The following is a 26,439-nucleotide window of genomic DNA, read 5'->3' as shown; positions in this document are numbered from 1 at the left end:
TCTCTCTCTCTGTCTCTTTCTCCCTCTCTCTCTTTCTCCCTCTCTCTCTCACTCCCCCCCTCTCTCTCCCTCCCTCTCTCTCTCTCTCCCTCTCTCTTTCCCTCTCTCTCTCTCTCTCTCTTCAAACACTGCTTTTGAATTTCCTTTATAAGTACATGAGGGCACTGACTTTGATCCCATATAAGAAGCATCACTTGTGCACACAGTGTATTGTACTTACTATCAGAGCTGTGTGGTTTTTTGTGCGCACAGCTTTGTGGAGAGCAGTGATGCCATCTCTGGTTCTGAAGTCCAGGTGAGCTCCTCCACCTTTCAGCAACTTAATGAGCTCTGCACAGCCTTCTAACTGAGCCGCCATCGTTAATGGACACTCTATGCACACATCAACACACACACGCACACACTTTTGTCATACACGTCGACAAATAGGATAAGATAATTGGATAACAATAAGAAGCATTTATTTATTGAGTTATGGGGAGCATGGTGGTTTAATGGTTAGCACGTTTGCTCGCACCTCCGGGGTTGGGGGTTCGATTTCCGCCTCCGCCCTGTGTGCGCGGAGTTTGTATGTTCTCCCCGTGCTTCAGGGGTTTCCTCCGGGTACTCCGGTTTCCTCCCCAGTCCAAAAGACATGTGTTGTCGGCTGACTGACATCTCTACATTGTCCGTAGTATGTGAATGTGTGTGTGATTGTGCCCTGTGATAATTTGGCACCCTGTCCAGGGTGTCCATCGCCTTGTTCCCCGAATCCCCTGGTATAGGCTCGAGGCTCCCTGCGACCCTGTGTAGGATAAGCGGTGCAGAAAATGGATGGATAGAAGTTTATTATGTAAAAACAAATAAGTCTTTACACGTTTTTTACTAATTCGGCTACAGCCACATCACCCACACTCCAATGCTGGACAAACGGATCATACATGATCTAAAACATGACAGCAAGATGGCCTAGCTTTGTTTTGTTTCACAGGCAGAGAAGGAGGAGAAGGATGGTCTACCTTCCTATTATAATCCATGGATTGCTGTAGCATTGTGGAATTCAGATTCTCGCTCTCCCCGAGGTAAGGCAAACACAAAGCTTATTATGATGGCTTATTAATTAGTTATTCATCATAAATAGCATAATTCAGTAGCTATGAATTTGTCAGTAACTACAGTGATAGTCATAAGCATGTAGTAAAAAAAAAACAGGAATGTAAGTCTGGATGCATCACTGGCTTCTGGGAATGAATAGGGTTGAGTAAGAAATAAAAGTCTTGTAGTGTGCTGTTCCAGGAAAATAATCAATCATGGGGTGTGACTCTTTTTTTACCACAGCAATTTGCCAACACGTACAACTGTTTATAGTTACATTTAAAGTTGTGGAACGTCTGCAAAGCAACTAATGTTGTGACCGTTACTGTATAAACAATCTCTCTCTCTCTCTCTAGCTAATAACGCAAAAAAATGTTATGAAAAACGTTATGACGTTATAAAAAACGTTATAAAAATGTTATGAAAAACTTCCACACACACTTTAAAAAGAAATGTTTATGAGGACTGTCTGTCATACATGTCCCTGTGTAAGTTGTCACTATAAAAATGGTAACGTATCAGAATGAGGAACTACTGTCCATGCTGCTGTTATAAAAATTAATCATCAGTGACTACGTTTACATGGACGGCAGTAATCTAATTATTGACCTTATTCTGAATAAGACAATATTGTGATTAAGGTGTTTACATGAGTCGCTTTTAGACTATCCTTTTCATGTTCCTGTTTTACATGTTATAGAACATAGATCGATTAACGGCACACGTCATTACGTCCCCACATCACGCCGTCCGACGTTCCCTCCAGAATTTCACGTATCGACGTACAGTTGGTCTTCGTTATGGGACCGTATACAGTTTTGGATGTTTTTATTTTTAATTTTACGAAAGCTTCAAGTGCAGTTAATTATTTGTCATGCTCTACGTGATAATAGACGACTGCTTGAAGCCGTGGGCTGCGTCCCAAACGGTGTACTTACCGTCTATATAGTAGCTGAAATACATGTATCTCGCCTACTTATATAGCAGGTAAGTACGCGGTTTGGGACGCAGCCTTGCTCTCTTGTTTGCCGTCAAACGGTTGAGCGCTGCCGTGAGTGTACGTGTCCTATCGCAAAATGCGGTGAAAACTCCCACACGACGTTAATAGTGTGATTAAGGTGTGTACACGTCTGCAACGCACTTCCATAATGCGACTAAAACAGGAATACTCCACACGTCTTAATTCCATTTGTGTTTACTTCGAGTATGACTTTAGTCGGATTAAGGTCATCAGTAATCACTGTTTACATGCTAGTTTATTAATCAGAGTATCTTAATCGGGTTAATATCGGATTATTGCTGTCTATGTAAACGTACTGAGTGTCTGACCAAACAGAATAAAGATTTCAACAGCACTGTGGTAAAAGCAAGAGGTGGACTATTAGAATTTTAAACCCCACAAAACAATATCGCCCACTCGTACACATTTAACTACTGGTAAGATAACAACACAAATATCACATTAGTAAAGTTTTTATCTCACGGTTTCTCTGGAAATGCTTCCCAATTGACAGTGTCCCCTACAGGCATGTGGCAATATTAAACTTGATCTGATTTCGACAGTGACACTTTTATTACTGTGGAATACTGAATTACATAATAGAAATCCATAATATTACACACAATCAGACAACACAATACAGGGCAGAGGAATCACAACTGCTGGCGCTATGTTGCTGGTTATACAATATTCCTGTCTTTAGGGAGTCTTACAGCAGATCTGAACTGCAGCAGTGTCAACAGTCCTTGTCTCTGGGACACACACGCACACAGACATACACATTCAAAACAACTGAATGAACGATCTTGAATAAAGATGAGTTAATCTGCATAAAAAGTCATCTGGCCTTCCCATAATGCACTGTCAGAGGTCAGTCCGTGATCATTCATGCAGAACCATATCTCTTTCCTCTTATTATAATTTTTTTTTCTGTCTACATTTCTCACTCTCTCTCTCTTTCGCTCTCTCTCGCTCATGCTCCCTCTCTCTCTCTCACACACTCTCCTTCTCTCTCACACTCTCTCTCGCGCGTTCTCCTTCTCTCTCTCTCGCTCTCTCTTGCTCTCGCTCTCGCTCTTGCACTCTCTCTCTCTCTCACACGCTTTCCTTATCTCTCTCTCTCGTGTGCTCCCTCTCTCTCTCTCTCTCTCTCACTTCACTCATTTTACCCATTTGAGAAATTAATCTTACCACATACTAGTCATAAAAAACCCCCCACAACAGCATAAAATAAAATATGTGCACTTAATCCAAAATACACAAAATGGAAATGATCATCAGAACTGCATTAGATAGCTCACGCCGATATGCTAAATTCATGAGACTGACGCATGATTACTTTTTAATTCAGCTTCTATTCTCAGTCTCTGCTGAAAGTCTAGTGCTAAAAAATATGAGTGTCTCAGTCCTAATTCAGCTACAGCTGATCCAGCTGCCTAAATCTCACTTACATGCCGGCAAACTAACGAAAGCGTATACACATGCATAAACACACATAAAGCCACCTCTGACTGTTACAAAGGACTCCTGAGTACAACTGTATTATTCTTCATTGAATATAAAGCAAAAAGAAAAGAAAAAAAGAAGCTAGCACTCAGCACCAACACAGGTTAATATTACAGTGGAGAATAATCATATAACCAATAATAATCTTTACGTGTATATAGCACTTTTTTTTTCAGAACTAAAATAGCTTTAAACAGAAAAGATTAAAAGCTCAAAAAGTTGTATTTATGATAAACCACATCCTAAATGAATTAACTGGAAAACTCATAAAGTCAAACTAAGTTCCAAGACCAAGGATATTATAGAGTTTAGGACTGAGCTATGATTGGTGCTGGGGATTAACAGTAGACCTGCTTGAGCTGAGCAAAGTGGGATGGGCTTTACTGCTTCAAGAGATCAGCAAGATATTATAACCATTAAGAGTGTTAAATATCATAAGCAGGACTTTGATGTCAACATGAATCAGAGTAGCTTCAATAAGACTGGATTAATGTGCTGTGACTTACACCATCCAGCAATCTTGAGGATATAAAAGCATGCACTCAGTTTCTCAGTGTCATGTAGGGCTAGCATATTATATACTGTTCGTCAGATGATACGCAGTTTTCGACACGTTACCTGCATGAATGTTACTGCATTTTGTGAAATGAGATATTTTCACTTCCTTCCTTGTTTCCGGAAAAATCACATTTCAGTCATTTTATACGCTTCAGTGGTATTGGGCAGTGTTTTCATGAATCCTAGCCTGCAATGTTGCTTTTCCATTGGTGCTATGCATACTCCACATATTATAACTTCAGTACTGCTGTATTACTATTTTACTAGACTTAATTAATTAAGTCTAGTAAAATAGTAGTGATTAATTAGCTGCTCATATAATGATAATAGGTTTTAACAGATTTGATTTATAAACCACTTTTAAGGTATCCAAGCATGGTGTACTTAAGGTAAACACTGCATACTGTAAGAAAATATAAACAGGGCTGTCAGAATACCAACATTTTGACTTTGATACCAAAACCAGCAGTTAATCATAAGTATATCTGAAAGTATACTGGACAGCCTGAAGACACACTTAATGATAATGATAATGAGTAATGAGTCTTTATTGGTCACGTATATACATTACAGCACAGTGAAATTCTTTTCTTCGCATACCCCAGCATATCAGGAAGTTGGGGTCAGAGCGCAGGGTCAGCCATGATACAGCGCCCCTTGAGCAGAGAGGATTAAGAGCCTTACTCAAGGGTCCAACAGTGGCAGCTTGGCAGTACTGGTACTAGTAAGAACCATGGTTTTGGACTATATTGGCCCTGAACAGTTTTGCACTCAAGTCAACAGTGGAGAGGTTCAACAAAATAGACTTCATTAAAGTTAAAACTATAATGAATTTCCTGGTTATACGATTGCACTTTTTGTCCACGTAATACACAGTTATAGACGGGAATTATTTATAATCGCGCTATCCGGTGTCACATAGATGAGGATGGGTTCCATTTTGAGTCTGGTTTCTCTCAAGATTTCTTCCTCGTATCATCTCAGGGAGTTTTTCCTTGCCACCATCGCCTCTGGCTTGCTCAATAGGGATAAAATTATAAATCTAACATTGATTCTGAATTGATAGATGTCTGTAAATCTGTTTTGCGACATTGTGCTCTGTTCAGCGCGCTATACAAATAGAATTGAATTGAATTGAAATGAACTCTTAATAAAATGTTTTGCATGTTTTGTAATGGTGAAATTTACATGTTGGCTTTTTATTACATGTTGCTGATTTTATTTCAACCCTCCTAAACACAAGCCCTTCCAACAAAATCACAAAGTGGCATACAACAGAGCATTTGCAATAAATCCTGCTGTCATAAAGCAACCATTCCCTTTCTTCTGCTCAGCGCGTTCATGTCCGAGCACATGTACACCATATGGAGGCATCTGTGTAGCAGATTGTGGGTACAGGCAGCGTTACAGGTAAATCTATCCTCTAAAGCTGCACCACAGTTACATATATAAGTGTTTTCACTGCTTGCTTAATTTTAATCTTATATTCTCCTTGTAAACTTTCTCTGGCTTTGTAAAGTGACCTGAGATTTGAAACAACATAAACTGAGCATATTATAAGTATTATCATTAAGGTAATAAACATCCATACATCCATTTTCTAAACTGCTTATCTTTACAGGGTCTTGGGGAACCTGGAGCCTATCCCAGGGGGCATGGGGCACAAGGCAGGGGACACCCTGGACAGGGTGCCAATCCATCGCAGGGCTCAATCACACACACATTCAAACACCCATTCATACACTATGGACACTTTTTGGACATGCCGTTCTGCAGGTAGTAAACAAATACAATCTAATCTCACTCTTTGGGCTATTTTCTCAACAAGTTGGGTGCATGAAACATTTCTCATGAAACTTCACTGGAGCCACTGTGTGCAAATATCACCACACACAATTTGATTCCTCTTTAGGAAAAATACACCATCAGGGTGTATTTTCAAATCAAATCTGAAATTATTTCCTAAGTAAAGTACTGTATGTTTCCTTTGTGCAAATACTAACACAGACACTGTTCTGCAAAAAGCTGTAAGAACTGGTCCAGAACTAAACCGTACAGCTGAGAGACCTCTCATCCCGTAAAGCGAGGATTACACGACTCACCCCCAGTCTCAGGGTCATGGAAATTTGGGTCGAGGCCTTTCTCCAGAAACTTTGAAACCTTCTCAGTATTCCTCTGCTGAACATACTCCATAAACTTCTTCAAGTTAGCCTGTTAGGAAGAGGGAGAGAAGGAAGATGAAGGGGATAAGTGACTGCAATCTACATGTGTATGTTAAATAATGCAGTATGGGATAAAATCAAAAGGCATGTAGCAGAGCTATGCATCTTCCCTGGAACAAGGATAAATGAATTCACACATACCCGCACATACACACACGTACAATACATATAATATTCAGGAAAGAAACAAAACTAGTCTCACTTTAACAAGTTAAACTCTGTACCCATAGTCCACTATGAGGGCGATTGCACAAATATGAAAACGGACAATTCCACACAAATGTGAACCTTACTATGGAAAAACACCATTTTTTAAAAAATCGACACCTTTCGTGTTTATTCAAGTCTCTCTCCTGTTACACGTATGGTGCTTTCTGCAAATGACTTCACAGAGATTTTTTAGGAAATGTGGAGTCTCCCATAAAAGTTTATCTGATTAACGTCTCATCCATAATGCTGAAGATAAGTCTGCATCGTCTTTAAGAGGTTAAATGACAATGACATGTGCAAATTGATCTTAAGCTTGTCTCTGCTGTGAGGCATTTTGTTAGCCAGTGTGAGTGCAAATGCCACATCCATAATGCTGGAACTGCCCGAACGCATAACATTTCAAATGAACGATTCAAGCACTCATTTAGGGGATTGTTTATAATCCTAAACGAATTCGAATCAAACACGAGTGTTCATCTAGGGTAGAAGGAAGGCATGCATCAAGGCGCTTCTCTGTTCTGGCAGCTGGGTGCTGGAATGAACTTCCCCTAGATGTCCGAACAGCTGAGTTCAAACGACGTCTAATGATCTACCTCTTCCTGAAGTACTTACTGTAAATTAGCACTGTATAGTATATAAGCTTACTTTATTACCTCCGTAACAGAGTTTTTAGACTGATGGTATTCTTAGTCTGTGACCTAGTGAACCAGTATCAGGATGTATTTATTGATAGAAACTCAAAGCACTTCTGTAAGTCTCTCTGGATAAGGGTGTCTGCCAAATGCCATAAATGTACATCTATAACCTGGTCTTATTTCTTTCTTTCTTTTTGTTTTGTTTTCAAATAAAGCCACACTCTAACTGTGGACTAGGGTCTGTCTGGTACTAACATCAGTACTGATTTTACGCTCATGATAACATGGTGAAACAGAGCAGCTTTATATACACATAACCGCAAGATACTTACATAGAAAATCAGTAGACATTACAATATTTAAAACTAAAACAAACTGTACAATTAATTCTCACAATGCTAAACTCTCAAACAAGAGCAAATTTAAAGTGCACTCACAACCTGGAGTGCTACAGTACATTTCATACAGTTGTTGTTAAAGGGAAGAGAAAAAAAAAATGAAAGAAAAAGAAAAACCTCTCATGAATGTGCTTTACAGAGATATTTCAATGTATCTCTCCAATTTTCATTGATGCTAATAACCTAATAATAGGTTAATAATGTGTTAATAACGCTACAAAGCAAAACATAATAATAAATCATCTTAGCAAGCAGAAAATTTATGCGAATTTATCTAGTATTTCTTATTAAAAGATTACAAATACCCAAATATGAGATCATTAAACCTATTTCTGGACATTGTTACTCATTTCAGGCTCGTAGATTTCGTATTCTATTGGCAGATCATTTTGCTTCTTTCTAGAAACAAATGCTTAAAATGAGCAGAAAATGATCTGTCAATAGAACAAGACTATTTCAAGTTTGAAATGAGTACAAATGGTTTGAAATAGGTTTAATAATTTTATATTTGGTTTATTATAATAAGTAATACATAAATCCATAAATACTAGATACATTTTACATTTTATATTATATTGTATTTTTTTTATATCAAGGTATTTCCACTTGCTAAGATGTCATTTTTTTGCAGTGTAAGGTCTGATCTTTAGCTGCTCCTTGTGATAATTCAATATACATGACAGGATTTGACACATGATCAGCCCTAAGCTCACTTACTACCTTCAGGAGGGAAAAATAAATAAATAAATAAATAAATAAATAAATAAATAGAAATGCTGTTGGGCTTCAAGTAATCCACTTAGACGTAGCTGTTTGTAAAGTTACCATTTTATCGTTTGCCATGAGCTGTTATGTCCACAATACTATACTAAAGTATAAATGATCCTGAAAAAGATGAACTTGCTTCACAAACCCAAGGACAGACCAAATGAAATGCTCAGCTCAGACAGAGAGCAGCAGAAGCAGCGAGTGAGCATGTGTGTGTGTGTGTGTGTGTCACTGCATTGCACACTCTGATATAATACTGAAGACACACAATGTAGCTACACACGTGCAGACAGATAGACATGAAGTCACATGCATTAAAAGGAATATGATATTCTATATGCTGTATGATATCAGATATCAGATCATGTAACATGCTATTAATTTTCTTTCTAGAATCAACAACTGAAAATGGTTTTACTTATATCAGTCGATGACAAAATACCTGCACCGTTCCACAATTTCCCATCTTACTGACTGTTATATAACTTCCCAAGTCCTGCAACACACACACACGCTCTGCCAAAATAATAATAATAACAATAATAGTAATAATAATTTTAAAAAGCTGTGTGTTTCTCACCATGTGCTGAGGTAACCGTTTTCCAAATCACTGCATTCCCTTTGATAGTATCCTGCACATCACAATCCTCGAACCCTTATCCAGCTCTACCACTGTCATCCGAGTGACTCACACAAGCCCTCACACACTTGCAATGCCACTTTCTCCATCCGCACTGTGAGGGACAGAAACTCTGTGGAGCTCCCTTTCTCTCTCTGAGCCACTCAAGCTGTTGTTATGGAGATGTGATACAAAAGAAATGATAGTCTAGCCGTCACATCGTGTGAGTGGAGTCCTGTCTGTGTCTGTGTGTGTGAGTGTGTGTGTGTGTGTGTGTGTGAGTACTACTGAAACAAGTTGCAGACAAAGTGTCTGGTGTCATTATCATATCAGAGTACGTCTCTGCCCTTTCCTGACTCTGACTCACGTCAATGAACAGTTACAGCCTTGTGCATTAATGGCTCTCCTTAATCCAAACACTTCTACAAAACAGTCCCATGTGCGCTGGCTTTTACTGACTCAGCTCCAGGTGCGAACACTCACATTGATCAGTGATGTGGAAGCCAGAGTGCATTTTTAACCTGAACTGACATTATTTATTTATTTATTTATTTACTTACTTACAATTTCACATTCGTTCTGTTTACTGTGGTGTGTTTTGTTTAGTTTTTTCGGTGGATTTTTTTATCTAATCTGTGTATTTTTCTTATCTATTCTTCAACCTGTCAAAGTTTGGCACAAATGTGGTGGTGGAAGCATGCCAGCTTAAACATATACCAGAGGATAAAAAGACAGATTATGTGGGCTTCTCTTGAAATGCAAAAATACAGAGAATCTCACCAGCAGCTCCTATTAGTCACTAGCAGCTATCACAAGTTCTCTAGATAAATGACTTCAGGCTTTTGGATGAACTTATTTGGACATCTTTATGTTGTGGTGTGATGATGTTGTTAACATATGCGTATTAATTTCCCTCCGAAACGACCTGATACAGGCGCTGACCATAAATCGCTATCGAAGACCATCAACTTACAGGGCAACTTACAGCAGGTCATGAACATCATACTATAGAGGATATTTTTTCTCCCATAACTCAGTAAAAAGTGTGGTTAACAGAGTATGACAATAGTGTGTTCATGTCCCTCGGGCTGTGCTTGGAAAATCTGAAAACATTTGGCTTTATACATGTCTACGGGTAGTCAAGATGAGAAGTTTATGACTGACACTCAGAGGATATTATCATCTTAGCGGTTTATGACCATGCTAAATATTTTGACAGTCCACTCCCTTGGTCATATTTCAGCTAGTCTCTCATTATGGTTCTTCAGAAAAACAAACAAACTACAGTTCAGCTTGGAATGGATCACTAGAGTAATGGATATTAATTCTCATTAGCCTATTATCCTGCATGTAATTAGGGTCATAATTATTGGCATATTTTCATGAACGAACATTTACCTTTTGTTTGATGAGCAATGCTTTTATCCAAAGTGATTTTAATGAAACGAAATGCAATTGCAGGATATAGATAGATGAGTAGCTGAGAGTTTAGTACCAGACAGTGACCTTCACTCATTCAAACTGACAGCCTTCTGGTTACAAGCACAGTGCTAAAACCACTTAGAGTGGAAGGAATAACTATTCAGACACTGAAAAAATATTTAACATATGTACTTAAATGAAGACATTTGAGTTTGAGATTAAAATATGAATATGAGAAGTGAGTTTCAGCTTTTATTTCTTGGTGTTTATATGTAGATGTCATAGAACGTAGCACATTGTGTATCAGGCCACATTTATAGGTGAGGAAAACTATTGGAACAAGCCTGGAAACCATTGCAAAAGGAAAACTCAACATTTTGGTGATGTCAGTGGGTCACCGGTTTGATGAAGTTATTGCAAGCAAGTGATATGCCACCAGATATGAACTGTAATTTACTTTAAGACTATTTAAGACTATCTATTCCTACAGCTCATATCAACAAAGCTGAAATTCTGATCTATCGTCATATTCATCTTTTATGCTCAAACCCATAAGTCTTCAATGTATAGCAAAAACAATAGAACTGGCCTTGCTGTTCCAATACTTTCAGAGGGGATGATATTTACATTTTCAGACTATTTACTACCATTCAGACTATTTGAACTTGCTCTGCAACTGCTGGTTCATTGGAACTGTATCTCACCCAGATGTTTCCCTCGTCTTAATCTAATGACCACCTGCTACACCCAGACCCAGGCTCCGGCTTGCAATAAACAACTCATGCTCTATTTAGACAATCACAAGAAGCCAGGTGAGAAGGAGAGAGATACAGTGCACATCATATTTATCTTATGCAGATTCACTCTGACCCACAGCAGTCTGGCACTCTATCAGCAAGTTCACACGAGTAGCTGGGGAGCCAATTACGGAATAAAAATGGATAGTCTGGATTTGGACTTGGAAACTTGAAAGAACATTTAGCATTTAAATGGATCGATGAGCAACGCTTGATAAACATTGCTTAGGATATTTCACATACAGCTACGTAAATTTTTTTTATTTTTTAAATACAATGCTTTCACGCAGCAGCAATTCTAAAGCGGACACTTTTTCTGTGTGATATATAGAATATTCTTCACACTGAGACTGTAACAGTCACTTTTTGTCTGCTACTTGCAGCACTATTAAGCATCCAATAAAGTAAAGTGTGCTAAAATGCCAGTGCTGTAATCCTAACCATGACATTTTGCTATGCTTTAAAAAGAAAGAAAAAATTTAACAAGTTTTCAGGTTACACTTGATCTATTTTAGCATTCAGGAGTTAATTACTAGTTTGATTTATTACTTTTAGATTTTTTTTTTAATAAATTAAAGCACAACTTAATTATGGAATCCAAAACATTTCCATGTTTTGCAGTACTTAAACGACTTTAAACGCCTTTAGCGCAGAGTTCTACTTGTTTTGTGTTACATCATCACTGCAGCACACATTCACAATACATAAGTAAAAACCACTCTCAACAGGTCACACTGGACGACCTCGAACAAGCGTTAACATTATCGCTACAATAAAACGTAACACTGTCCACAACAATCGCTGTCATGTTCAAATATACACAGTACAGATTATAATACATGGAATCACACAAGCAAATCAGAAATTAAACGTAATTTAAACACACATTCGAGTTCTCCCCTGTACAAACAACAAGGGAACATTCGAATCACACTCCAACACACATATTACACACAGATACAGTAATATTTTACACAGCTGACCTCTACTAGTATGAGCGCCTGGTATATCAGTACAGCTACGCTCCTGGCTGGCTGTCCGAGTGCACACAGCAGATGTGGTGGAAGCCCACGTCTCGGCTCACAGGCATCGCTGTCTTTCACTCTGACACCAATCTGACATCTTAAGAGTACTTTTATGAGCGATCACACTGGAAGGATGGAGTGGAGCCAGCAGGCTGTTTCAGAGCCAAAGAGAGATGTGTTGCTTATATGAGAACAAGTAGCTAAAATTCAGTTTCTTCAGACATATATTATTAGCGTTGGGCATTTACTACGTATACTAGGTATGAAGACAGCAAAACATTAATGCTTTATCTGATGCAGTCAACTTCTTTAAGTCAAATACACTTAAATATAGCAAAAAATTCATTTTATATTACAGAGTTTGAGTAAAATTTTTGTTATATTTAAGTGTATTTGGCATAAAGAAATTGATTTATCAACTTAAAAAATTTGAGGTAATTAGTTTCCTCAAATTTTTTGAGTTAAATGAACTATCCGGTTTTCCAGTGTACAAACTGGAACAATAAACTGGAAATCAAAGAAGAACATCAATCTCACACAAAGGAAGACGTAACAATCGATTACTTAACAATGGCAAAGCTAACTGCCGCAATCAAAAATAAAACTAGAGAATTCAATTCTATTTGGACACCATTCATCACCTTCATACACCAGTGAATCACTTCACAATAGATTTCTTACAACAGCCACACCACATCAAAGCCATAGCAGACATTCATCCATCTTTTCATACATTTTTTTGTACCGCTTTTCCTACACCGGGTCCCGGGGAGCCTGGAGCGTATCCCAGGGAACTCATAGAGATCATAAATTATGAAATATCTGTATTTCTGTCCTCTGAAGGGGTGGGGGTGGGGTGGGGGGTTTGTTAGGTGAAAAAAAACGATGGAAAAATAAAACCCCTAAAACTAGCTATAGCATGTGAGGGGGGTTCTGGTGTCTTTTTAAGATGTTTCTTCACAAACCTGCATCCAGAAAACCAAACTATGAGATTTGCAGCTAATTCTCACTGAGCACCTCTCGATCACGGAGCACATCAACCGCACATTACGTATAGAGCAAATGGTCATGACCTGCAGGCAGACACACATCTGTTCGCGGATGTGACCGTGCTAAGCACACTAATCTTATGCTTGGTATTATATAAGAGATAGCTTTTTTTCTATTCGATTTTCTCTACTGCATTACACAAAATGCACAGGTGCATGAAAACCTCACAGTTCATCACTGCATAAACAAAACAAATACTAGACATGTTTACAATTTGCATTTTAATACATATTCTCTCAAGCAGAACTGTCTGTATATTTACATTTTCAATAAATGTGTGTTTTTACAGCAAACACAAATGAAATCTAATATATATATTTTTTTTCTTATATACTTCATTGTATGAGACAGATGATGATCTTGAATTAAACTGCACGGGCTGTGCTTCATAAAAGTGCAGCAGGACGAGTCTGAAAATATGAGAGTGGTTAGAGTTGTGCTAGTGCTGAAGTGGTGAGATAAGACGTCACATTACCGGACACTATAAAGTGATAAAGCAGCTTCTGGTGGGAGGAGGACACAGATAAGGAGGATAAGGAAAGAAGGATCAGAATGAAAAGAGGACTGACTGATGCTGATGCCAAAAGCGAGGGAGAGAGAGAAGGAGGGAGAGAGAAAAAAAGCAGCAGACATGATAATTAAGACACAGTGGCTCACAGCTGCATCAAACATCTGGAGCAAAGATCATGTGTGTGTACGTGTGTAAAAAATAATATCTTTCATTAAGCACACCAAACTTTTCAATCTTAAGTTTCAATAAGGTCGATGAAGTAATTAAAGGGGTCATATGATGATTTTAAAAGTTCATTATTGTGTTTATTGGGTGTAATAGAATAGGTTAACATGCTTTAATGCTAAAAAAACAAACAAACAAAAAAAAACACATTATTTTTCACATACTGTACATTATTGCAGTACCTGTATTCCGAGTCTGTCTGAAATGCTCTGACTGAGTTCCGGTCTCTCCAAAGCCCCTCCTTCCGAAAAGCCCAAAGTGCTCTGATTGGTCAGCTGACCCATTGCACTGTGATTGGCCAAAAACCTCAAGCGTGTGTCGGAAGCATGTAACGCCCCTTGCCATAATTGCGAGCTTCAGCTTCCAAGGCTTTATTCTAAAGCAATAATAAACACAGTTAATGTCGTCGATTTTACCGTATCACTTCGAGCCCGAGTCAGATTCTGAAAATGCAGATGATCACGCAGATTAATCGGAACCGACTTTGCAAGCACGATTTGAGCAGAACGTTTCACAGTGCTAAGTTTTTATTTTGCAACTCTCTTACCTTTCAGATACCATGTTATAACGGTCTAATTTGTCTTCCTCACTGTAACAACTTTAGGTTCTGAAGTGACAACATGAAATATAGTTGAAAAAAAATGTTAATTAATTAAAAATTTTAAAATGAAGGCGGCATTATGCTGATTTTTCAAATTGTGACGTAGACGTTTGCAGAAGTGATATCTGGACTTGTATCGAGGTGTTTTAGTCAGGTCTGGAGCAGTGTTCTCTGTTAGAATAAATCCCTTTGTGGAAGACTATGAGCTTTGTAACTTTGCAAATTTTATACATGCTCAAACAGATACATTACACACTAAAGGAAAAGGAAACTATTCAAACGCATCATATGACCCCTTTAATGAAGAAAAATAAAGTGTGTTAGTAAGGTTTTGGGCCACCAGGAATCACCAGAACAAATTCGATTCTATTCTCATCAATGATGTCTAACACATCGGTCTAAAATCTTCCACAGGTGTTCGTTTGGGTTGATATCTGGTGACTGTGAAGGTCATTTTCATCCTCAAAGCATTCAGTGAGCCCTTGTGCCTTGTGGATGGGGCGGAGTCATCCTAGAAGAGAGCGCCCCCATCACTATAAAGATGAACAGTCAGAAGAACTTTGTATTAATTTGCTGTGACTCTACCTTCTAAGCGGACAAGCAGACCCAAACCATGACTGCAAAATGTCCCCCATGGTACAATACAGCTCGACATTATATTTTCCTTTAAGTTGTCACCTGTCTGTATGTGTATATGTGTGTGTGCTTGTGATACAGTATGTATGCAAGTGGATTATAACATACAAAACAGCAGTAACACATTAAGTTATAGTTAAGCAGACCTTAACACAGAGTGTAAGAAATAATTAAGCAAGAAAGAGAAAACAAATAGACCAAAAAAGGCGAGAATATTATAACTCTGCATCATAGTGTGTCTGAGAGTTCAGATGCCCAGCCCCCTGTACTCTGTTCATCACTGAAACTAGGTTAGGGCAGTTTTGATGCCCTCAGGGCATTTTCTTGCTGTACCACTAAGCTAAGTGACCGCAGTTACAGCCCCAAAACTACAGCTGACAGCTTCACAGTGCTCTACCAACTCAAAAACCCTTCTGCTTCATAGAGAGAGGGGTGTTGTGTATTATTTAAGAGCGTTACATGTCTGATGTTTAATGTACAAGCATATGAAAGGGGGAAAAAAAGATATACGACTGAATTAAACCAGGACGAGATAAAGCAAGAGAGGCTGAGGGAGAGTAGGATAATGTTAGAACAGGAAAAATACAAAGCAGGACGCAATAAAAAGAATGAGGGAGTGTGTAATTCATAATTTCAATAATAACCGATACATTAATTGTAAATATTTACTCTTTAATATATTATTGGTTAAACACACAGATTTAGCTATCTGCACTGTTATCACTGATCTGCCCATGAAATGGTGACATCTCTGATTGTTAGTCCTAGTAAAGCTGTCTGGAGGCACTACCATGAGTTCAAACTGTTGCACACTCAGGTGAAAGCCCCAGGCAGCCAGTGTATCCCGCAGTCCCTGAATTTGCTCAGCAGGACTGAACAATAAGGACAAATTGCTATTATAACTGTACTGCTATATTGTATGATTGCAATATAATTTGAATAATAATAATGTCCCACCACCATGGGATTTATACACAGGGTGAAATATTGGGAAGAAGAATGACTGAGGTACTGCCCCAATAGGTCTACTGAGGATGTGATCTCTTATGTCTTACACACCACCCTCATCCTCACCGACACCGACAGCAACAAAGAGAACTATGTGAGGCTGCTGTTTATAGACTATAGCTTAGCCTTCAATACCACAGTCCCACACAGACTGGCCTCCAAGCTCAGGGACCTTGGCCTTAATGCTCCCTTCTGTGACTGGATCCTGGACTTCCTCACAGGCAGTGACAAATCAATAAAATCTTGAAATCTTGACTAGTACTCTATGCACACAATGGGAAAAGTTTGGTTTGTGCTTGTTTTTAAGAGTGGGGTTCAAGGCAAGTAGCAGGTCCATTCACGTTGTGCACTGCTGCAGCAAGTACTGAGAAACCTGTTGACCTACTAGTGGATCTATTCTACCTTTCAGGTAAATTCAGAGTCATAACAACAAGAAAAACTGGCATCAAAGTGAAGGTGCTGGTAAACTGGATATGACTGGTAAATTGAACACCGCGGATACAATTTCTTCTTGGAGTCTGAACAGATAATTGACATCATGAAGAGGGGCTTCTGAAATCTCCACAGATGTAGAGTGTTTCTTCTGGGGAGTCAACTGGCTTTGAAGAATTTGTCGATAGTAATTAGTAAGGTTCAAAATTGGGATGCAGGTAGATCAGGTTTGATTCAGGACAGGCAGAGCCCGAGGATACTGACAGGCAGTTCTCTGGAGGTTTTGGATTGAGTGTAGATTGTCAGTCTTTTACTAATTTGGCTTGCTTCCAACGGCTGGTAGAAGAAGTAGCTCCTCACCAGTCAGTGTATTTCATATCTGGATGCATGAATGTTACAGACATGTAAACCTTATAGATAAGGTGGTCATGGCTGGACCTGAGGATGAAACTTTGGAAGGAACTGGATCTGAGAACTGAGTTGTGGCTCTGTCTTTCCTCCTTGATGTCTCATCTGACTGGACACACCAATCTGGTAAGAAGGTTGATTACATCTGGGGGTCTGGGAGATGTAATCATTATAAATGATAAATCAACTATATACTATATACTACAGGTAGAGGTTTAGGCTTGAAAAAGGCTGATAATGTAGAAAGCCTATAACCTAAATGGTTATTAAATGGTCATTGACCACACTATTATGACACCTGAACTGGTGATGAAGGCAGTTTTGCATTTGTTTTCCTTACCATTACATTTCACATTAAAAGCATAATGCAGCTCTAAATATTCTTCTAGAGCAGTTAGTATCAAGTGTAAAAGATATCAATAAATTTACTGTGATTGAATTCAAGCTGGTGTAGTCTAAGAATGGCAGGCTTTTTTTTCCTAAATTGCTGGCAGCTTTGAGAGAGACATTGTAGGCCAATTGTTTGCCAAGTCTAGTAAATTCAAAATGTTTGGAACTAGGGGGTAAGCTTTACTTTGATATCTGTAAGCACCTTGTATCCATCCCCTTGTTTGTAAGGAGGTAATCATGCCACTGTGCTTACAACATATTTTTTTGTGTTTGGACTGAAGGAGTATCTCTTGCCATTATCAAGATTTTTTTACTTGGGTTAAGTGAAACAGCAGGTGAGATCGAAAAATTTTGAGAGAGATCAGACTCCAAACTGCCAATTCCACATCACTTAATGAGATAGTGGATTGTTCAAGGAGATTGAAGATAAACCTGGTCTTATGAGAGTAGACATAATGCCCAGGCTACACTATGGAAGAGAAAAGTGCATGTATTTTCTCTTGAAAGAAAGAAGGGGTAAGCAAAGGACAAGGGTTATGGATATGCTGCTGTTATGTGAGGTCGCAGCTGACTAACTTCAGATTCGATCATTACTGAAAAAAAACATAACACAGTGCTCAGAATATGTAGATGGGCTCAGAGGTTTCTATGCTTCATGAATAAATACTGTATGAAGTATAAGAGGTTCTCCTCAGTCAGTTCCTCCCCCAGGCTACACCTGTGACGGTAGTTGGGAAAATGGTAATGTTCTCTGAGGGAGGACTCTTGGCTAATGGAGATTGTCCAGTCTCGTGGAGAGTTAATGAACTCTGAGAAGGTGAGTTAATTATCCTTGCAACTGAGACCTCAATGAGACCTTGGCAGAAGCCAGTTTTAACGCGGGTTCATTTAGTCTCTTCTCAGCTGCCAAGGTGTAGAAGGTCAGGGCATAATCAACAGTGGGCTTCTATCCTTGCTTGAGGGACAATAATTATTTAACAACATGCTTCCATGATAACTCTCCTCATTACCACAACATCTTACAGAACATTTTTGTGGAAATTGTATGATCTCTTGACTCCATACCATTGTGGCACATGTAAATACCCATCTAGTAAATATATAATATCTTTACAAAACTGATACCAGCTTTTAATGTTTGGTTTCCTGCTGAATGGAGACACTGATGACGGCATGAATCACACTACAAAAGAGACATGTCATGGAGCCGAGAGGCTGGCGATTTTCTCAGACATACAATGAAGTAAGACTACACTAGGAGCCTTAATATTTTCTGCTGGAGGACTAAACCCACACAGTGAGTCAAACTACAAAGATCACAAGGGATTTTCAATAATTTGAGGTCTGAAATGTAATTTATTGCTATTTGTATCACATTATTATTATTTTTTTACTGGGCACTACTGTATCTGATAATAGCCTCTTTCCCATTATAGCTCAAAAGTCCTGAGCACAGCTACAGAGTAGCTGTTTTGATTGCGTTTCTACCGGGAAACATCAAACCTGTTCTAGCATGACAGTGCCTCTGTGCACAAAGTGAGCTCCTCAAACACATATTTTGCCAAGGTTTGAGTGGAAGAATTCAAGTGGCCTGCACAGATCCTTGACCTCAACCTCAACGACCACATTTGGGATGAACTGTAACGCCACGTGCACTCCAGTCCTCCTTACCCAACATCAGAGCCTGACCTCACTAATGCTCTTGTGGATGAATGAGCACAAATCCCCATAGCCATGCAAAGCATTCCCAAAAGATTGGAGGCTGTTACAGCAGCAACGTTGTGACTAACATTGGAATGGGATGTTCAACAAGCACATACAGATATGATGGTCAGGTTTCCATATAATTTTGGTCATATAGTGTAGCTTAATGGGACTAGCTTGTTTTACTGATTTGTTTCACATATCTTTCCATTTCTGTCCCTAACTCTCTGCATCATTAATTAATCAAATGGCAACAACAACCACACATTGTGCTACATTTACATTTACAAGACTTCAGTCACAAATTTTCTGCCTTCAGAATCCACATTCACGTTTGTAAGTGACTACTGCATGATCTTAGTGTGAAAGAACCCACATGTGCACAGTTTCCAAATCAATAATGTCAGTAACTACATACTGTAAACAACAGCAAAACATCCATGCTGCAAGACAATCCATTACATCAGAACTTCTTCATCATACAGCGATGATTTGCTCTGAAAGTCGGTTTGTCTACGCAGTTTGTCCACGATCAGTGTATTAAGCCAAAATAGACCAGAAAGTTCTGTGGGGAAAAATCTTACCCACTATTACTGTGCTGCTGTGTCTACTCTTATCGTTTATTACAAGTACACAAGCATTCAATGATTCTTGTCCTTTTATCCTAATATTCATCTCCTCAATACACTACATTATTGTAATATTATAACACTTGTGCTGCCTGAGTCACACAGACTCATACACACTTCTTAACAAATCACTAGAACTGGCTCTAAATCATTATATTCTACCTGTACCTCTAAGATGTTGGTGATCAGATTAGACTAGATCAGAGTACATGAATTCCAGTCACGGTCGCACTGCTTGTGATTAAAAATATTTGAGGATCACGAATACATAATACTGATTAATTTTCAGCAGAAGAACCGCTGTTCACCTCAAAGAGTCGGTTCAAAGAGTTGACTCATTCACGAACGACACACCACTACTCGGCCTGGAGTTCTGTTTTAATGGCAGATAACAATTTCAAAACATGTTGTGTGAGGAAAAAAAAGAGAAGATCTTAATTTAGCTCTGTTTGACTTCTTGAGGATTAACTCAAGGAAAAAATGCTTTTAGCAGTGCTGTGGAATTTAATTTTAGTGACGAATCAAATTTAACCCCAAGATTTCTTACATTTGGTTGAACACTGACAGAAATAGAACCTAAATTAAAAACAGCTAGAGACCTGGATCTTGTATATCTTAAAAATAGCACCCAAGCAGAGCGTATAAAGTGAAAAAAGAAGAAGGCCTAAAATGGACCCTTGGGGCACACCGCATAATAGGGGAGCCGATGAAGAAGAAAACTTCCCAATGCTCACTGAGAAGGTTCTATCTTTGAGGTAAGAGGCCAACCACTGCAGGACAACATGCCAAATATCCACCACATTTTCCAACCGATGTAACAGAATTTTATAATTGATGGTATCGAATGCAGCACTTAAATCCAAAAAGACAAGCACAGCATGCGATCCAGTATTGAGAGCTTTCAACAGGTCATTACTGACCTTCAACAGTGCAGTTTCCATCCTGTGCATTGATCTAAAACCCAACTGAAATGTATCTAAAATATTGGACGCGCTGATATAGGAACTCAACTGACAATACACAACTCTCTCTAAGAGCTTTGATATAAAAGGCAATTTGGAGATAGGTCTAAAATTGCTGAGGATACATGGGACAAGATGGGATTTCTTGAGCAGAGGGTGAACCACAGCATGTTTAAAACTAGCAGGTACTACGACACAGACCGGTTCAAACACAACTGGCAAATGGTCTGAAATAGTAGCATCAATCACTTTCAGATTTATTACGGGAAAGCCATGTGACAACACCAAATCCACCAAATTTTTAGTAGGGCTAAAAACTAATTGTGAGAGGTTTAGAGATTCAATGAGACATAAAAACTCTTTCACCAAAGGTTTAGACGGACAGTAAAGGTGAATATTAACGTCTCCAAGAATCAACAGTCTATCACAACGAGACACACTATTAGATAGGAACTCAGAGAATTCTTGAATAAAACCCTTGTTACATTTCGGACGTCTGAAAATCAGTGCACATAATACAGGCCCCCCATGTCGATCCTCATAACTACACCTCAAAACTGGAATACACATCTGCATGTAATTTTTTTGTTTTTAAAATGGTTTTTAAAAATAGTAGTAACACCCCCACCATGTCCAGAAATTCTTGGAGTGCTTTAAAAAAAAAAAAGCACAAGCTGTGGGAGAAAGCTCACCAAAAGATGAGAAGTCACCCAATTTCAGCTATGCAGGGGCAGTGGTAGCTCAGTGGTTAAGGCAGTGGTCTAGTGCTCATAAGGTTGTGAGTTCAAACCCTAGCACTGCTGTTGTGCCCTTGAGCAAGGCTCAACTCTCAATGACTCAGATGTACAAATGAGATAAATGTAAGTTGCTCTGGATAAGGGTGTCTACCAAATAACATAAATGTAATGTAATGTTTCAGTCACAAATAAAAGTCAAGTGAGTTGGAGATGAAGAAGTAATTTAGAATGAACAATTTGTTAGAGAGTAACTTTGTGTTTATCAAGGCCATCCTTACAGTCAAGAGATAAAAACTTGATTTACTGACCGTAACTCTGCACCTGACTTTGAAGAACGACGAGATGAAATTACTGGAATGTAGTCGCTAACCAAGGAAGCGAACTGTGCACCTTTACAGAAGAGATCCTTGGTGAACATATCGAGGACGGCATAGAATTTTCAATGAAGCACAGTGATTATACAGTGAGGGAAAAAAGTATTTGATCCCCTGCTGATTTTGTACGTTTGCCCACTGACAAAGAAATGATCAGTCTATAATTTTAATGGTAGATTTATTTGAACAGTGAGAGACAGAAAAACAACAAAAAAATCCAGAAAAACGCATGTCAAAAATGTTATAAATTGATTTGCTTTTTAATGAGGGAAATAAGTATTTGACCCCTCTGCAAAACATGACTTGGTTATTGGTGGCAAAACCCTTGTTGGCAATCACAGAGGTCAGACGTTTCTTGTAGTTGGCCACCAGGTTTGCGCACATCTCAGGAGGGATTTTGTCCCACTCCTCTTTGCAGATCTTCTCCCAGTCATTAAGGTTTCGAGGCTGACATTTGGCAACTCGAACCTTCAGCTCCCTCCACAGATTTTGTATGGGATTAAGGTCTGGAGACTGGCTAAGCCACTCCAGGACCTTAATGTGCTTCTTCTTGAGCCACTCCTTTGTTGCCTTGGCTGTGTGTTTTGGGTCATTGTCATGCTGGAATACCCATCCACGACCCATTTTCAATGCCCTGGCTGAGGGAAGGAGGTTCTCACCCAAAATTTGACGGTACATGGCCCCGTCCATTGTCCCTTTGATGCGGTGAAGTTGTCCTGTCCCCTTAGCAGAAAAACACCCCCAAAGCATAGTGTTTCCACCTCCATGTTTGACGGTGGGGATGGTGTTCTTGGGGTCATAGGCAGCATTCCTCCTCCTCCAAACACGGCGAGTTGAGTTGATGCCAAAGAGCTCCATTTTGGTCTCATCTGACCACAACACTTTCACCCAGTTGTCCTCTGAATCATTCAGATGTTCATTGGCAAACTTCAGCGGGCATGTATACGTGCTTTCTTGAGCAGGGGGATGTTGCGGGCGCTGCAGGATTTCAGTCCTTCACGGCATAGTGTGTTACCGATTGTTTTCTTGATGACTATAGTCCCAGCTGCCTTGAGATCATTGAAAAGATCCTCCCGTGTAGTTCTGGGCTGATTCCTCACTGTTCTCATGATTATTGCAACTCCTCGAGGTGAGATCTTGCATGGAGCCCCAGGCCGAGGGAGATTGACAGTTCTTTTGTGTTTCTTCCATTTGCGAATAATCGCACCAACTGTTGTCACCTTCTCACCAAGCTGCTTGGCAATGGTCTTGTAGCCCATTCCAGACTTGTGTAGGTCTACAATCTTGTCCCTGACATCCTTCGAGAGCTCTTTGGTCTTGGCCATGGTGGAGAGTTTGGAATCTGATTGATTGATTGCTTCTGTGGACAGGTGTCTTTTATACAGGTAACAAGCTGATATTAGGAGCACTCCCGTTAAGAGTGTGCTCCTAATCTCAGCTCGTTACCTGTATAAAAGACACCTGGGAGCCAGAAATCTTTCTGATTCTGATTGATTGGGGGTCAAATACTTATTTCCCTCATTAAAATGCAAATCAATTTATAACATTTTTGACATGCGTTTTTCTGGATTTTCTTTTTGTTATTCTGTCTCTCACTGTTCAAATAAACCTACCATTAAAATTGTAGACTGATCATTTCTTTGTCAGTGGGCAAATGTACAAAATCAGCAGGGGATCAAATACTTCTTTCCCTCACTGTATATATCCACGGGGAATACGATATGAAGAGTATGGCTCAAATACTTCTTTCCCTCACTGTATATATCCACGGGGAATACGATATGAAGGTATGGCTCTCTTGTACTCATCTTTGGATCTGCATAATCGGTATTATGCAGATCCAAAGATGAGTACAAGAGAGCCATACCTTGACAAATAAAATATCCAAGAACCGAAGCACCAAGGTAGACAGGGCTGAGTGCATTAATACAGCTGTAACATATAAGAGCAGTGAGCAGAAGGGACTTCATACTTTGTAACACCACCACAATCAGGTCTTAATGCAAACAAGCACGTTAGCAATACAGCTACCAGGCCTCCTCAAGTCCAGCCAAACACAAGCCAGTAAGTGCCAAGCCTCACCTGAAGTAAGCCGATGTTTCAGTGGATGAAAGGCAGGCAGGTAGTTCAGGCGTTCCCTGCAACTAGCCGCTGTCCATCCAGTTGGGGTTGCTCCGAAAAATAATATATATGCCACGTAAAACTAACAAAAATCGTACAAACCAGATCCTAGAGAACTCATTTAAAAGTTTAAAAGGATCAAGCCGGTGAGCAGCGGCAGTCAGATACGCCAGCGTCCGCTCGTCCGCTCGTGTGAACAGCTATTACTTATATTAATGCTGACCACTATAATGAAGCCTGCATTGACCTTTTAGTATACTAAATGCTAATGCACTGTGTCTCATGAGGGTGAGGATATTGTGCCCAACTCAAATGTCTGTCTTGTTTTTTATAATTATAGCAGCAATATATCAAGGATGTGCAACCATCTATTTCCATTAGGCTAATGCTTTAAGCTTGACAAAACACTACTGGGAGATACATGTATAAGAAATGAGGTGTGTTTGTGTGTGTGTGTGTGTGTGATTACGGAGGAGATTTTATTTCCAAGCTCACAGATTAATCATAATGATCATGTTGGCCCTGTGTTCTCTCTGTGCTTGTTTGTTTATGTGTGTAAGCATGTGTGTATGCACAGGATTCTGATGAATGACCACATTTTAACCCCTTTCATTGTTCAGGAGATGAGTTGCCATGGTTACCTGCTAGCAACAGATCATTCACCTTGGTGGCTTACACACAACTGCTTTAGTAGTACTTACTATCTTTTTGTGTTAAATAGATTCATTTTAGCTGGCAAATACACACACACACACTGATTAGACACAAATAAAAGTAGTGCCATCATCACAATTAGCATCATCAGTACAACTACAATACAAAAGTGTTTGTCTGGCACCAAACACACCAACACTTAGTAGTCAATAGAGATACTTGTATATAAAATTTTGGAAAATGTCTTGTGCAAATAAAAGTGCTTCTAAGGATGTAGGAGATAAAACCAGTAGATGTTTCTCTGGAAATTCTGTGTATTACTCTTAACTTTCACTAGACCAACTATCCACCATGAAGTAAACAGTGTTGCTTCCTGGATTTTAAGCTCTTTAAGCTCCTGGTCAGTGTTGTGGTGGATCCAGAGCCTATCCCGGGAACACTGGGTGTGAGGCAGGAACACACCATGAATGAGAGCACATCAGAGCCAATCCACCTAGCAGCAGGTTTTTTTGGGAGTTGGGAAGAAACCAGAGAACGCTGAAAAACCTACACTTGGACACTGGAAGAACATATGAAACGCCAGAGAGTAAGTTGAGCTAAGGTTCAAACCGTGGAGTCCGGAGCTGGGAGAAGGTAACTCTACCCTCTACGCCATTGTACTTTCCATTAAATGAATCATGGTGTCTCAATGATATTGATGTATTGGTATTGATGGGGCTTTTTGTTCTACTATAGGTACTGATCAAAACAACAATTAATCAACAATTAATTAATAATAATCAATTACAATTAAGTAAGTGTAAAAATGTGCTGAAGCACACAGAAATTACAGATGCGGATGCATTCTGTACTGTATATGTGACAAAATCTTGAAATCCCATTCTGCTTGCTGTGGCAAGCTAACATTTACCAAGCCTGTGATAAATCCGGGCTTTTCACGTTGCACAGCATGCACCATCCCTAACACACAACTATTTCTCTGAGTCGAAATGATGCCAAAATAACATCCACTCCCAATTTTATCAAACCATCTCCACTGATGCTATAAACAAGTCTTAATTATAATGGAATGAAATAATGAAATTAGTATATTATAGTTATTGGTATTATATATCACTTCCAACAGCAGATGGCCAATGGGACCAAAGATAGTTGGCCATCACTTACCTGGAGAGGGGTGTGGCTCAGGCTGCAGAGAACTCCTCCAAACAAACCCCTTTCCATGGGCCAATCACAGATCACAGCAATTCAGTTCTAGTGTATTGGCATTTATATATATATATATATATATATATATATATATATATATATATATATATATATATATATATATATATTTATATATATTATATATATTCTTATTTGTTGAGTATGTTTTGAATATTACCAATGTTGAAAAATGTTGAATGTGGAAAAAAGACTGAAAATACCAGTTGAATTAGGGACACGTGAAGCCAGCCAACAGCATGTGTTTGAACTGCTGTTCATGCTTTGTCATAGGACACTCAGAGGAGAGCACTACCTACCCTCTTCTGCATTCAAAAGCTCACAGATGCCTATGATTGGTTAGTGTTGCTGTGATTGACAGGGGAGAGCCAGTAATGCCATTCCATGCACCCAGAGAGCATGGTCAACTTTGCTGCTTTAACTCCCAGCCAAAGATGGCTATGGAATCTTCGGGATCCAAACTTGCAATTTCACAATGATAGGACAAATGCTTTTCTGTTGCACATTTGCTCCTGAATTTGTTCCTGACTATTTTG

At 39.1% G+C, this 26,439-nt stretch overlaps 1 protein-coding gene across 7 annotated transcripts in view; it reads right to left on the bottom strand.

Moving 5' to 3' along the window:
• shank3a (SH3 and multiple ankyrin repeat domains 3a) overlaps nucleotides 1–26,439 on the bottom strand; it is a 321,036-nt gene that overhangs the window by 122,579 nt on the left and 172,018 nt on the right. For all 7 annotated transcript variants that reach the window (XR_008393930.1, XR_008393928.1, XR_008393929.1 and 4 more), the window contains 2 exons: nucleotides 6,241–6,349; nucleotides 221–372 (listed from right to left, as the gene is read on the bottom strand). Coding sequence is in view for 4 of the 7 variants with exons in the window: in XM_053678126.1 (XP_053534101.1) it covers nucleotides 221–372; nucleotides 6,241–6,349 (261 nt within the window). In the remaining 3 variants the exon portion in view is untranslated. The remainder of the gene's footprint in view (nucleotides 1–220; nucleotides 373–6,240; nucleotides 6,350–26,439) is intronic.

This window comes from Ictalurus punctatus, chromosome 4 (genome assembly GCF_001660625.3).
Source record: "Ictalurus punctatus breed USDA103 chromosome 4, Coco_2.0, whole genome shotgun sequence".
Classification (NCBI taxonomy): domain Eukaryota; kingdom Metazoa; phylum Chordata; class Actinopteri; order Siluriformes; family Ictaluridae; genus Ictalurus; species Ictalurus punctatus.
This window is presented reverse-complemented; position numbering and strand designations above follow the sequence as displayed.